The sequence below is a fragment of the Arachis ipaensis genome, chromosome B3 (genome assembly GCF_059453495.1).
Source record: "Arachis ipaensis isolate K30076 ecotype BB chromosome B3, ASM5945349v1, whole genome shotgun sequence".
Classification (NCBI taxonomy): Eukaryota; Viridiplantae; Streptophyta; class Magnoliopsida; order Fabales; family Fabaceae; genus Arachis; species Arachis ipaensis.
In genome coordinates this window covers 135976377-135991190 of record NC_142438.1, presented here as the reverse complement: position 1 = coordinate 135991190, position 14814 = coordinate 135976377, and the positions used below count along the sequence as shown (strand labels likewise).

At 36.8% G+C, this 14814-nt stretch overlaps 1 protein-coding gene across 1 annotated transcript; it reads left to right on the top strand.

The window, feature by feature from the left end:
• Positions 1-12471: 12471 nt before the first annotated feature.
• On the top strand, positions 12472-14123 carry LOC148572551 (uncharacterized). Its single transcript, XM_088507583.1, has 2 exons — positions 12472-13389; positions 13671-14123. The coding sequence occupies exons 1-2, from the start codon at positions 12472-12474 to the stop codon at positions 14121-14123; spliced, it is 1371 nt and encodes a 456-aa protein (XP_088363709.1).
• The last annotated feature ends 691 nt before the right edge of the window (positions 14124-14814 follow it).

Below are 14814 nucleotides of genomic sequence, written 5' to 3'. Positions count from 1 at the left end.
GAATAGGGTCTCTACAATTAAAGGTGGAGGAGTTTCCAAATCTGCAAAAGAAAAAAAGACTAAGAGTTCAAAGGCATCCGTATTCTCTGAAAGTGAAGATGAAAGTCTTCCTCCTAATTCTTCTAACAAGTCTCGATTTTCAGAAACCATAAAAGATGTCCTCGTGGAGTTCTCCAATATGTCCAAGTGTCCAACATGATGGTCAAGTCCTATAAAGAGGCTCGAAAGCAAGCCTATGAGAATAAAAAAGCCTGAACAAAATGCAGTGAAAGGGTAAAATTGCTTATTAAGAGTTTGGAGACTACTGATAAGGACACAACTCATTCTGAAGGAGACAAAGATCTTCTTGACTCTAATATCAATCTATCTGATGCCTAAAGATTTGATCTCTACTACTTATGCCACTAGACATAATTTATTTTGATTTAGTTTCATTTGAACTGTTTCATTTTAGGATGACTGTACTTAATCACTTTGATACTTTGTTTATGTTTTAATATTTATGTTATGAACTGCATTGCTTTTCTTTTCATCTATTTTGTTTGCAGGTTCCCTCCTTGATGACAAAAGAGGGAGGAAAAGATTAAAAAGGGGTTGAATTGAAAATAGAATTGGGACAGCCAGTTGCTCTAATTCTTTTGTTCTGTTTTTGAACCCTTTGTTTCTGATCTAATCAAATTTTATGCTCTGTTTGATTATTATTTCATGCTCTGTTTTGTCTGTTGGATGCATTAGTCTATGCTCTATTATAGTGGCTGGTTGCATTGATCTATTTTTCTTGTTTTGAATCTACTATTTTGAGTAGCTTGTTAAGTGGATTTATAAACTTGAGCCTTGATTCATTTTGATTAAAGTGCTTGCTCAAGTACAAATATTTTTTGATAGAATGGCTCTATTTTTCTTAGGTTCCATGTTTTGAAAATATGAAATTTTCTGGAACTGTTTGAGCATGCATCCATAAATATTGATGGATAATTAGGCACATATTTAAGAGGGAGCAATTTGATCAATTGAAAGGGGAAAATTCGGCCAAATCATCAAGGGAGTTTTCTAATCCTATTCCTAATTCTTTTCAATTTATTTTTAATAATGTTTGCCATCAAAGAGAAAATTGTTGAGTTTGAAAAATTTAAATTATTATGATGATCAAACATTATTAAAATATTAATTAAAAATTTGTTATGTGTGAATAAATTGGTTTTTTTCGGTAAGTTAAACCATGTTTATACAAAATTCCAAAATAGCTATAGCGCGGAATCAAATATCATATATATATATATATATATATATATATATATAAAATTGTGATTTTACATACATAAAATATCTTATAACTCACTAATATTATATTGTCATGGAAATTTTAAGTGTAACTTTGTTAGATAGGCTAATTCCAGAATACTACTGTGAAGAGAATTTATCAGATTTTCTACAATTAATTACAATTTACATAGACAATTTTCTCTTGGTCATCACTATCGAAATAGCGATTACAATTATATTCAGAAAGAAGTACATCAGAGTTTCAAGACCATGTGACCCAACATGAAAATAGCCTCTAACATTCACCCTAGCTGCTAAAATCAAAGTTTAGGCGTTTGATTAATGCTAAAGACAATACAGCAAATTTAACACAGCCAAAAAAGCTATAATATTTTTTCTATTTTTTTTCCAATACTTACACATCTATTGATGGAATATGAGATATTTTCTTCCAGTCAGTACCTACTTCTCTTCTACACTTTTTTGCTAAGTCAGGACAGTGATGTATCCTCAAAAGTTTAACATTTCCTGGCAATCCATTTTTGGGCAATGAGTTTAGTTTTGTGCATTCTTCAATCACCAACTCATTTAGCATACTCAAGTTTTTCATCTCTGGAAGGTGCTTTAGCTCTGGGCAAGAAATAATGTGAAGCTTCTCCAACTTTGGTAAATCACCATTAGCAAATCCAAACCAAGTTTCCAAATCAAGCATAAAGGAAACATACAATGTGCAAAGTGATGGAAAACCAACTTTGACCTTTCCATGTCCATAGAAACTTTCATAAATATCATTCACCCCAGTAACTACAGAGATTCTAAGGCTCCTTAGAGAAGGTAATACGCCAAACTCTGGAAGCTGTTCACAGACACATTCCTCCAAAGTAATTGAGCTAAGATTATTGAATGAAGGATCTGAAATCCATCTTGGGAATGTGGAGTTAAGGTATCCATAAATCTCCAAAAGTTGCAAATTGTGATGAGGCTGAAGGAACTCAATGACATCAAAGTTAACATCAACATCAAGGATATCTGACTCAGACCAACATAGCCTCAACCAAGTTAAATGTTTCTTGAGATACAATCTTGCTTGTTGAGCCTCATCACAAGATGTCACATTTTCAAGCTGTCGAATGCATAGCTTTCCACGAAGGTTGTTCAGATCCTTCAACTCAATGATCTTGCATCCGTTCTGCCTATTGACAACGAAGTCCTCGAAAGTTTGGAGAGAAACCAATCTTCCAATGTATGGAGGAACAAATTCAAAACACATGCCAGAGTCTGTACAAAAGTGGCGCAAATTTACCATTTTGTACAAATTCTTGGGAAGGCTTGTGATGTAAGTTTGAAGAATCTTCAATGTCTGAAGGCGAAGCAGATTAGTGAGCGAATCAGGCAACTCTTTAAGAGGATTGTTAGAGAGATCAAGGTATCTTAGATGTAACAATCCACAAATGTACTCAGGGACAATACAAAAACCAATTCCATACAGAATCAACACCCTCAAATTAGTTAATTTGAGAAAAACCATTGAGGGTAACATGACCTTGTCACAGTAGTGGTGATCCTCAAGAAGTGTGTTGGAAGAATAGTTATAGTTTTGGCTAAACACAAAGAAAGATCGAAAAACATTAGAATTTGGGAGGTTAGAAACTGTTTCCATTTGTGATTCAGAAAAACATGGCATGCACACATGATGCTCATGTTGTGGGAGATTATCATTATCAGTGCCACCATTTGAATTGTCAAAGCAGAAAAACCCTTTTGGTACAATTGGGAATTGATGATTGAACTGGTTTTCTATATCACCCCTTTGCAAAAGACCATCAAAATAGTGAGATGCTTCATCCTCCAAGCTTGTTCCATGTGTCTGCTGAACAAATCCCTCTGCTATCCACAACAACAAAATTGTTTCCTTATTGGGTCTCGAAGGAAAATTTGTAGAAGCAAAGTTGTAAAATTCAACACACTGTTTAAGATACCATGGAAACCCTAAATCCTTCCAACAAGGTGGGAGCTTTAGGTCCTTGAATGGAGCAGAACACTGAAGAAAACCAAAACCCCTTCTCAAAGAAGAAAAACTTAAGGAAGTACAATAATTACACCTCAAAACACAACCATGATTATCATCAAAACCAACACTACTACTAGGACTTTGATTTTCATGAATGAGTTGTTTAAGACCATGGTAGTTATTTCCAATTTGGGGTTTTTGCACTATAACATGAATTTGAGTTTTAGGAAGTGGAAGCGAACAAGCAAAGGGTTTGATTTCATTAACAAGTTGGTCTAAGAGTTTGAGCATGGAAGCAAGCCTTTGTGAAGTACCATAGAGAGTGGAAGAAGAACCTTGATGAACAAGTTTGTGTTGTGTAGCTAACAATTGAGACCAAAAAGGGGGGTCAGACGAATAAGAAGATCCCACGTGCTGTTGAAGCTCAATGTCCTCGAACAAGGTTTCCAGATCATAGGACAGGTCCATAACCTTGGAACAACAATGTTGTTGCGGATCACGATCATTGTCGCGGAGGCATGATTGCAATGTGAGAAGCCGGTGTATGAAATGGTTAGCACTGAGACCAACGTTTGCGAAGGCTTGAGAACCTTCTAGAATATGGCAGTATTCGATCAACGAATCTAACATGCCACGAACACGAGGGGGTGAAGGTGGCGCTGTTGATGATGTGGTATCCATGCTTATTACGATGTTGTTTGGTTTGTGGTAGAAAGATGGTGTCCATTCATGCACAAACTTCTGGGTTTAGCGTGGCTACAACTACAAGGAATAATTCAAATCCAAGATTTCGATTACCGCTAAATAAGCTTAAACTAGTTTTATTTCAGTTGTTGTCAATCACTATTCACTACTCAAATCTCATGCAATTATCCTAATTAACAATAAAATAAGGAAAAGTATGAGGAGACAATAGTCTTATTGTACAATACATACAATGGGGTTTAATTATAATTAAAATTAAATTATGGGTCATTATTTAATTTTAAATTCTTTTTAATTTAAAATTTGAATTAAATTAGGATTACCCCGATTTATAGAATCAAACCTACCAATCCCTCTTTCAAGACGGCGTGACCTCCATTAACAACGAACTGCCGTCTGCATCTGTTTCAACCACATAGCACAGGTCACCGGCAAGCATTGTATCCCGTTGTTCTGTTTCCACCGTCCTCTCGGATCGCACAGTCCACCGCCCAATAACACAGTCCACCGTCCACCACCGGCGCCCACCCTCTCTCTCTTCTCTTTCTTTCCTCGTTCCCCATTTCTCCCTGCCGTGTTCGCTACCCCCATGCCCCTGTTCGCGCCTGCCAGCTCCGGCGAGCAACACCCCAGTGCAACCCAGCAGCGGCTAAGTTCTATGCCGCTGCGACACCATCATTGCCCCCGTTCTTCTTTCTCTCCTTCATCAACGCAGGTTCCATCCCTTTCCTTGTCCCCGGTTCTTTCTATTTTATTTATTTCATTGCTTTTAATTCTTGTTTCTGCATATAGATTAGGCTTAGGACTAGTTAATATCTGTTGCTAGATTGAATGTGTTTGCTGGCTGAATTTTATGGGTTGATTGCTGCTTATATTGAACTGAATGCTCTATTTACACATGATGCACACCATATGTTCGATGAAATGCCTAAATGAAATCTTTTTGTTTAATTATTATGTATGGCCAGCATTTGACTTAAATTCTATTCTCATGAGGCATTATAATTTACAATTGTGCAGTTTTATGTGATTTCTAATTATGTTTGAGCTTGAATTTTGTTATGCACTTGTTTGTGATTTTTTTATCAAAACACCAATTTGGTTAAAAATTCAGATGTTATCAATTATTTGGTATATTTTTAAGAAGTGCGTACCATATTTTATTGAGTGATTTGAATGAAATGGTTTATTCATGTTGGTTTTGAACATAAATGATCATATGCATCATTACTCATTCTTTGAAGTTTTTGAGAAATTAAAATTGGTTTTCAACTACTATAATGCTGGTTGTGCTTTACAATCATCATTATATATAACATTTTTTTGTAGCTATTCATAGTTGTGATATTAATGGACTAAATCATAACGGTGTGAGTGTTTATATTAATGTGGTTAATTTATTGTTGTTATTGCTATTTGTTATTTAATTATGTGGCATTGGTATACATTTATTGTTGAAGCAAATTTTTTAGATATTAAAAAAAAGAAGAGTGTAACACGTTAAGAGTCATAGGAACAATAGAACAAAAAAGGTGTATCACCATTCTTAGTTCTCATTAATCTTTCTTCATTATTTCCCAAACTATGTCTCGCAGTTTCACCAATCCCTTGTTCTTATTCTTGGCAGTGGATTATATGTTCATTTTTAGAAGTGTCATAGCTTTTGGTTTGGTGTTTGTGCTTATTTGTACGGTTTTGCATCAAACAAGAGAAAATCCAGTGTTCCAAGTGCAACAACACATGCACAAAGTATAAAGACATCAGTAAATGGTACATGAACTCCACCAAAAGTCTCAGAAGGATACGATGACATCATTATTTTAGGTACTGGTGTTGCTTGTGCAATCTTTGCTTTCACTCTTGGAAAGGTAGTACAAGTGCTTCTTTTCTAGTTTCTTCTATTTAGAATTTTATTTTATGATGGTTTCTTTGAGTTATAGTCTTTAAATAAGTCTTAACTCATAGATAAGATCTTATAATATGGTCTAACTAAATTGACATAAATAAATGCAGAAAATGTAAGTTATAGGCGGCAAAGAATGTATATTCTAGAGAGAATAGTATTTTGTATATATCCATTATTTTTTTTTCTATGGCTTGGAGCTCCAATGGTTCTTTTCATGAAGGGAAGCATAGATATACATTATAGAATTTAATTTTGATGTACTCTCAGTGTAAAATAATTTTAATATAGGCCGGATGTTCATTTTACTAGGTAGGTCAATAGTTATTTTCATTCTAATTTAGATGTTTACGTGATTTGGAGTGAATTTAATATAATTTTGCCTGATTAGAAGTATTTGTTAAAAAATAGTGAGCATAGTGCCTATTATAAACTAAAATTTTACACACTTAATCTTGTTTAAATTAGTCATTTTCTTGGTGGTTTATATTGCTAATATTTATGTCATAGTACCATATGTCACTTAATTCCTTTGGTTGTTTTTTTTTTGTTTGTGTTTGATTGCAGGTCGTGGAAGTGACGGGTGTGAATGAGCTAAAAACTGATGAGACGGAACTTGGTCATATTGTAGAATTGGATTTAGTGTACCATTCACTGAATTCAAGTATGCTTGGAGTTGTTGTAGTTAGATATATATAAGTGATTAACTTATAACAGAGTTATGTGACATTTAGATTTGTAAAACAAGTACTAAATTGTATTTTTCTTTAGCTATTTAAACTAAGTCAGATGTTCATTTTATTATAATTACAGATGGTTCTTTCCATTCAAAAGTAGAAGGTTATTTTGGGCATATTATTTATCTTTTACTTGATTTCCTGCGTTTTATTTTGTTTGCATATGGCCTGCAAGTTTTTTTATTATATGGATTGAATTAGAATTAGTTTAATTTGATTGAATTTAAGCTGAGTTTTAGTTATGCCATTTAAACATGATGCACGAGTGGTATTGTTGGTCAATTTCTTAGTTATTTTTATCAACTAATGTGGATGTTCATTTTACTGTCTATGCGAATTGTTCCTTTCTTTTTAAAGTGGATGTTTATTTTAGATATACCATTTGTCCTTTACTTAATTTTCTGGTTTTTGCATCCCCATGCTCCACGTGTTTCTTTTGTTTTATGGTTTAGAAAGTATAGATTAAAATAGAATTTTTGTAAACATTGATATTAAACTGAAAAATAAATAAAATCTTAATTTGAAATTAAAAGAAAATTTTTTTATTACATAACATTTACATGAGATATATAATTTATAGTTTAGAGAAATACTAAAAGGTCAACAATTAGTCATCAAGATTTAAAAGTGTGTTAACATAAAAAGAATCTTCAAGAAATGCTGCATCATGATGACAAGTATTAAGCTCTTCAAGGCTAAGCTCTTCAAGAATCTGCTCCTCTGACTCGAACTAGAGATATTGCTCACCGGAATGACATCCCATATGACCTCAAGGTTGTTTTCCCACAGTACCTCAAGTATGTAATCCCATTTCAGTTTAATGTATGATAGATTGCCTGTTTCATGCTCTTTTTTGGCAGTTACAAATTAAGCACACTATACAAAACAAGCTTCACCGAAATGGTAGTCCTGAAGATTTGGTTGCAACAGAAGCTATGCTTGCTGAAATCACAAAGAACCCAGGAGAATATAATCAAGCATTTGTGGAGCAATTCAAGATATTTCATCAAGAACTCAAGGACTTCTTTAATGCTGGCAGATTTATCTTAAATTCTTAGTATCACTTGTAAACATATGTAAATTAAATTTGTTCTTATCTTAATTCAAAATATCATATTATGAGACATCTTATATGTCATGGTATTTTCTATTGAAGACATTTAACCTTCTAATGGATCACTATATCATTTGAATGCATGATTAGACATTATAAACCAATAGATCGATCATGAAATTTCATGCATTCATTGACAAGACTGAGCATGCAACTCAATGCATGCATCTGTGCAATTGTGTGGTTTGGTGAGTGTCATGCAACCTTTTCTCTTGTGCTAAGACTGTTCAGAGGACTACAAACTCTGGATTGTGACCACCAAAGTCATACAACAGCAACCTTACTGCTGCATCATACCTTGTTGTCTCTTGTGATTTCCTGTAGTTGTAAGAGAGAGAAAAAACATCATTTCTTGTTCTGTTTATGTAACTTAATTGTTGTTTACTTTAAGAGTGAACATAGTACCTTAATCTTAAAGAGATAGTCAAATCACTTTTACAGCCGACTAACTTATTCTAAAGAAAATGAACATCCGTTTTAGTTGATACTAAACATCTAACAAATTAACCAAAATTTCATCCATGCACCATGTTTAAATAGCCTAACTCAAACCCAACTTCAATTCAAGAAAACATAAACTAAGTCTAATACAAATCTTCTTCATTACTCCCAAACCACTTAACAAAAGAAAATAGTGGAGCATGTACATGCAGAATTCAGCAAATCAATGCAAAAGATCAATATTATAAGTAAAATAACATCCACTTTTCGAATAAACGAACCATCTGTATACATAGTAAAATGAACATCCATTTTAATTGATAATAAACATCTAATAAATTAAGAACTTTTATTCAATTATTACATTCTTAATTAAAATTCAATACAACCACCAACAGCACAAACAGACAGCATATATGCAGAAAAAGAAAAAGATCTATCATCAAAACTAACCATCCGATATCCTGCTAAAGTAACCATCCAATTAGGGGTCAATTACAAATAGACAATGGTCAGCTTGCTTACGTCACATTGTATGCAAAGGACAACCAGGCGAGGGAAAAATATTCTGCTATTTGAACCAGATTACCTAAATTTTGCGAACTTTCCCGGGCTATGCTTAAATTAATTTCAACAATCTCAGCAAACATCTTATTCATCATGTTCCTACTTACTAAAATTGCATGTATTCAGTTTTCCACCATGTACAATCAAACATCTCAGCAGGCTAAACTGTGTCTAGAACACGAAGCAACAGAAAGATGAATCCTGAAAAAAGGAAATTAACCCACTAACCGTAGATGATTGACGACGGTCGGAGATGGGGCCTTAACACTAACGAGACCCTGGACTGTTGAATGGTCACGGCATCAACTCTCCGACGCAGGAGGCAGGATCGTGGCAGCAGGCTGACTCAGAGATGACGCGCGGAAAGCAGGTCCGGGAGCTGCTGTTCGGGTCGCGCCGATGAGTGGTCCACGGCACGAGGGGACGCAAGGCTGGGATGTTCAGCCAGAACAGTGCGCCACGGTTGCTTCCAGCGACCGGGTACGGGTGCGGAAGCTGGGCGCTGCAGAAGGGGGTGGGTGATGCAATTCTCGTCCGAGCTGCGGCAGGTTGCGGGTGCAGGCGGCAGCGAGAGGGTTGGGGGGAGGTTGAGCAGCGACAGTGTGGGATTTTGGGGGATGGAGGGGAGAGGGTTACTGACGGTCAAAATAGGTAAATGAGGGATAATTTGAAATTGAGGGTTTCAATTAGGGTAAATAATGATTCATTTTCATTTTTATTTTAAAATAGGCCAAATTAAAATTCCATTGTATATATTGTATAGATACTGCATTGTCTCCCTAGCGGGACTCATAAAATAAATATATTTTGTTCTCCCAATTTTCCAATTAATTTAATTTGGTCACCAATATTGTTTATTAAATTAGTCTTTAGTGTATTTCCGTAATTTAGAAATTTTAGTAAATCAACTGTAACATAGTCAATTCAGTTAATTCTTTTTTATTTTTAATTTTAAAATTTAAAAAATCAAAATAGCAGAAAGTTATTTTATTTTTTTATAAAAAAATGTTACTTATTTTTTAAAATTTAATTTTTAGTCAATTTTTTTAAGAATTTATTATTATTTAATTAATTTGAATATTCACTTTCATATATCAAATGTTCAAAAAAATAAAAAAGTTATTTATTTTTTATTTTTATTTTTTTAAAATTGAATAAAAGATAATATTTAAATAATATTTATGTGTATTTTTTTTATGTAACTAGTATATTTTTTAACTAATTGAGTATAATTGGTTATACCTCAAGTTAGTTTCTAACAAAATTCATTTGTCATTATACCATTAAAAAAATGCTGACATAGACATATCTAAAAGTGGCAATACTACTCGAACTCATAAGTACCTATTCTGTCTCTACTCAATCAAAATGGATTTTTTACGAGACAGAATAAAATCAAGTTTAAGTAATACCCACTCCTACCTAGAGATATGAGAGATCGAGAGAGAAACCGAGAGCGAGTGAGGTGGGAAAACACATGGGGAGAAATACCAATTCCAATAAACATGATAAAGATTCTAGGGTTTGGAATAAAGAAGCGTATCAACGATTGGAGCGTGATTATTTTTCCATCTTCATCGACAATTTGCCAGAGGATATATCGAAAAGAGAATTGTTTCATATGTTCAAATGGACAGGTAGAATCATCGACATATATCTGTCGAGAAAGAACAAAAATGGACATATCTATCTGTTTGCATTTGTGCGATACACTACAAAAGGAGGAGCTCTGAAAGCTGTTGCAAATATGAATAATATGATGTTGAGAGGAAAAAGACTGTTTGTCAGAAGAAGCGAAGTATAGAAGGAGAGCGGTGATTCGGAATACAACGGACAAAGAAGTGAAGGTCATCACCAGAGAGAATGCCAGAGGAAACAACTCACAGCCAAGGAGTGTGAAAGGAACAGAAGAGATAAGGGTGAGACAGCCGTCTTGTACTCCCACCAAAGATCCGAATAATAATGGATGGACAAAGAAGGTAGAAGTACCGATAGTCAATGAGAATGTTTCCTGGCTACAGAGAAGTATCGTCGGGGGGACGAAGCAGGCGATCGATTTTACTGCCTTGAAGCAAAAGGTTCATAACAAATGGCCAGGTGTAACGCACGTAAGGGAGCTGAGAGCATATAAAGCTTTGATAACGTTCGAATCTGTGTTTAGTGTTGAGGAAGCTTACACCTTTAGAATAAACGACTTATTAAAGACGTTTTATATGGTATGGAGATGGGACGAGACGGAGAGGAGTGAGTCTAGAAGAGTTTGGTTGGATTGTTATGGAGTTCTATTACACGCATGGTCTAGCGACACTTTTCTTAAAATTGGAGAGCAATGGGAAGAGGTCGTGGTATGTGATAAGCTAACTGAATCATGCAATTCGTTTAGTGTGGGTCGGGTACTGATTGATACGTGTGTCTTCGATATGATTAACGAACGGATACACGTTACAATAGGTGCAAGCGGATTTGACGTCCTTGTACGCGAAGTGGGGGGAGAGGTATATCAAGAAGAATGCTTTCGAGAGAGAAAGCAAGGGACAGTGGATAGGAATAGAGTAGATGGAGGCGAGTTGCAGTGCGAAGAACATGGTGGCATATTGAATAGTGCGACGAACGGCCGGAGGTTGCTTGGGACCAGGCGGCAGTTCTGGTGACGATAAACAATAGAATGGCTGAACAAGAAAAGGATAGATTGGTAAATTCATGTGTAAATTTGAATGAATGGAATCATCAGAATTCAAATCTTTACTCTGGAAACGGCAGTTACGCGACTTTAAAGGAGGGGGAAGATTCTCAGGGATCATCTCATATTAATGATGAGATGGATTCTGAAGAAACAATATCTCATAATTATTACGGATGTAATGGAAATCAAGATTGTGATGGCACAAGATATGGATTTGGGCTGGCAGCTGCCAAGCCCATTATGGAGAGTAAAGGAAACGGAGTGAAAAGGAAGAATCGGGCCAAACCGGGTAGGCGCTGACCTGGCATCCATCACGACCCGGAATGAGAGACAGCAGCTAGGTCATGATCGGGTGAGGGACTCAGGGGTAGGATCAATACTCGATATGGAGGAGGGCTGTGGGTAGAAGCTCGCGCCGATGGAGGCCGCACGAGAGGAGGCGGCGGAGATGCTTGCGGGAAGGAAGACTAGTGATGGGGAAGTCAGGAACGACGTGGGAGAACAACGGCGATGCAGGAAGAGAAGGGGAATAAACACAGAACCGAGCCAAGAACAACCAGGGATCTGTAACTTGGAAGGAAGACTGCGGCTTCTTGGAGATGAGAGCCATGGCAATATCAACGGCAGGGTTACAAGCCAATATGCATCAGAGGATGAGCAGCAAATAGGTGGCAATACTGGCGTGGGATTGGAGGAGGGGGAAATCGTGATGGCAGCCTTGGCTCAGGTAAACAGCAGCGCACAAGAAAAAGAGCATGATCACTGTACACAACCAGGTATGGAGCTGGGGACTGAATTAGAGGGTGATACTGACAATCACAGTGAAGAACAAAGGCCGAGCTGGGAAGAGGAAATGGCTAACAATAAAGAGGTTTAGAAGCTAGCTGTAAAATCAGGTGCTCAGTGCAGCGATGAGGAGGATATTATAGCTATTTTGCAGGAGCAGAATGAAGCGATGGCTTTGAAGCGACGACAAGCAAAGCAAAAAGAAAAAGTTCGAAGAAGCAGGCCAAAAACTCGAAAACAGGTGTGTAATAATTTTCTGAAATGATTATAACTTCATGGAATATTAGGGGATTGGGAGGTACTGCAAAGGTTGGTATGCTGAAGAATTTTAAAAGTAAATTTAGGCTGGATATGCTGAGTTTGGTAGAAACAAAGAAGGAACTTGTGACTAATTTTGATGTAGCTCGCCTCTGGGGTAGAGATAGAGCTTGTTGGGAGTTTGTAAGCTCAATTGGGGCTTCTGGAGGATTATTTTTAATATGGGATGAGGCGGCTTTTAAATTGACTAATTGTTATAAAGGGGATAGATGGCTGTGTGTAGAAGGGGTAGTGGTAAAAGATAATTTTTATTGTGCTGTTTGTTTGGTATACGGACCGCATGAAAGAGCTGAGAAAGCATCCGTCTGGGAAGAGTTGAGTTATAATGCAGGGTTGTGTCAGGTACCGTTATGTTGTTTGGGAGACTTTAATGAAATTGTACATATGGAAGAAAGAAAAGGAGCAACAAAATTATCAGCGTCTGTGGAAGATTTTAGAGCGTGGATAAATGATATGGAATTGATTGATTTGGTGCTAAATGATCGAAAGTATACATGGTTTAGAGGACAGTTATGCATTCGTATTGACAGGTGTCTAGTTTCTGTGGAGTGGCTTGATGTGTACCCAAAATTGCGTTTAAGGGGAGGCCCTAGAGGTTTATCAGATCACTGTCTCTTGATTATGGAAGACAGCAGAAAATTTAATGGCCCAAGACCCGTCCGCAGCTTAGACTTTTGGTTCACGCATGAAGATTTTCTGAGAATGGTGAAGGAGGAGTGGGGGGAATTAGGTGATGTACATTTTTTAGAGAAGATGAAATCACTGACAACACCACTGTGTAGATGGCATAAGCAGCATTTTGAGGATATGACTGAGAAGATAAAGAGGTTGGAGAAAGAAATAAAGAAGGTAGATGATATGGTTAGTAGTGGAAGCTATGATGGTACAACGGAAGCAAGGAGGAGGGCGTTAATGAGGTGCTGTGAAAAGTGGTATGAAAGGCAGGAAGTCTACTGGAAGCAAATGTCTAGATCCCGACACGCTAATGAGATGGATAGAAAAAAAGGTACTTCCATAATATAGCATCAGCAAGAAGAAGAAATAACAGGATTGAGTCTTTAGTAATTCAAGGGAGGCTGGTGAGGAATCAAGCAAGAATTAAGGTTGCCATTCGAGACTTTTATAAACGTCTGTACCACCAGGAAGATTCTCCAAGTGTGAGCTTTAGGGATGGATTAGTTAATCGGCTAGAGAGGGAGGAAGCTGAAGCCTTAGAGGTTTTACCATCAGTGGAGGAAGTGAATGAGGCAGTCTGGGATTGTGAATCTTCTAAGGCTCCAAAGAGTGATGGATACAACATGAACTTTATAAAAAGGTGTTGGAATGAAATTGGAACGGAGTTTACTGCAGCTGTGATGACCTTCTTTGAGACAGCAACTTTACCAGAGGATTCTAATGTCACATGGGTAGCGTTGGCTCCGAAATTCGTTGGGGCTAAAGAGATAAAGGATCTCAGACCTATAATCATGGTTGGTTGTGTCTATAAAGTCATTTCTAAACTATTAACACGAAGAATGAGGAGTGTAATGCCTGGCCTAGTTGGGGAATCGCAGAGTGCCTTTGTGAAGGAAGGAAGATACACGACGGAGCCTTAATTGCATGTGAAACTGTGCAATGGTTAAAATTGAAAAAGAAGGCATCAGTAATTATTAAACTGGACTTTCAGAAAGCCTATGATAGATTTAAATGGTCTTTTATTGATACAGTGTTAGAGAAGATGGGCTTCGGGAGAACATGGAGGTCATGGATTAGGGAGTGTGTCAGAACGGCCTCTATCTCTATTCTGGTTAATGGGTCTCCGTCAAAATCGTTCAAAGTGGAGAGGGGGCTTCGTCAAGGCGATCCATTATCACCGTTTCTGTTTGTTTTGGTGGTAGATGTGCTTAACAGGATGATCGGGGAGGTGGTAAGGAATGGTCGAATCTCCCCACTTCTAGTTGGTCGGGATAATATAGAATTTGGCACTTACAACTTGCTGATGACACTATATTATTCTGCCCGCCGGATGAGGAGACAGTCAGAAACTATAAGAGGATGCTGAGGTGTTTTGAAATGATGTCCGAGTTGAGCATTAGCTTCGAGAAGTCCAACTTGATACCCGTAAACTGCAGTCAGGAGTGGGTTAGATGGATGTGTCAGCTACTGGGTTGTCAGGAGGCGGCTCTACCGGTGAGGTATCTTGGAATTAATCTAGGAGCAAATCCGAGATTGGTAAAAATGTGGAAGCCAATTATAGACAAGGTGGAAGAGAAGCTCAGCTTGTGGAAAGCAAAGGTCCTTAGTAAG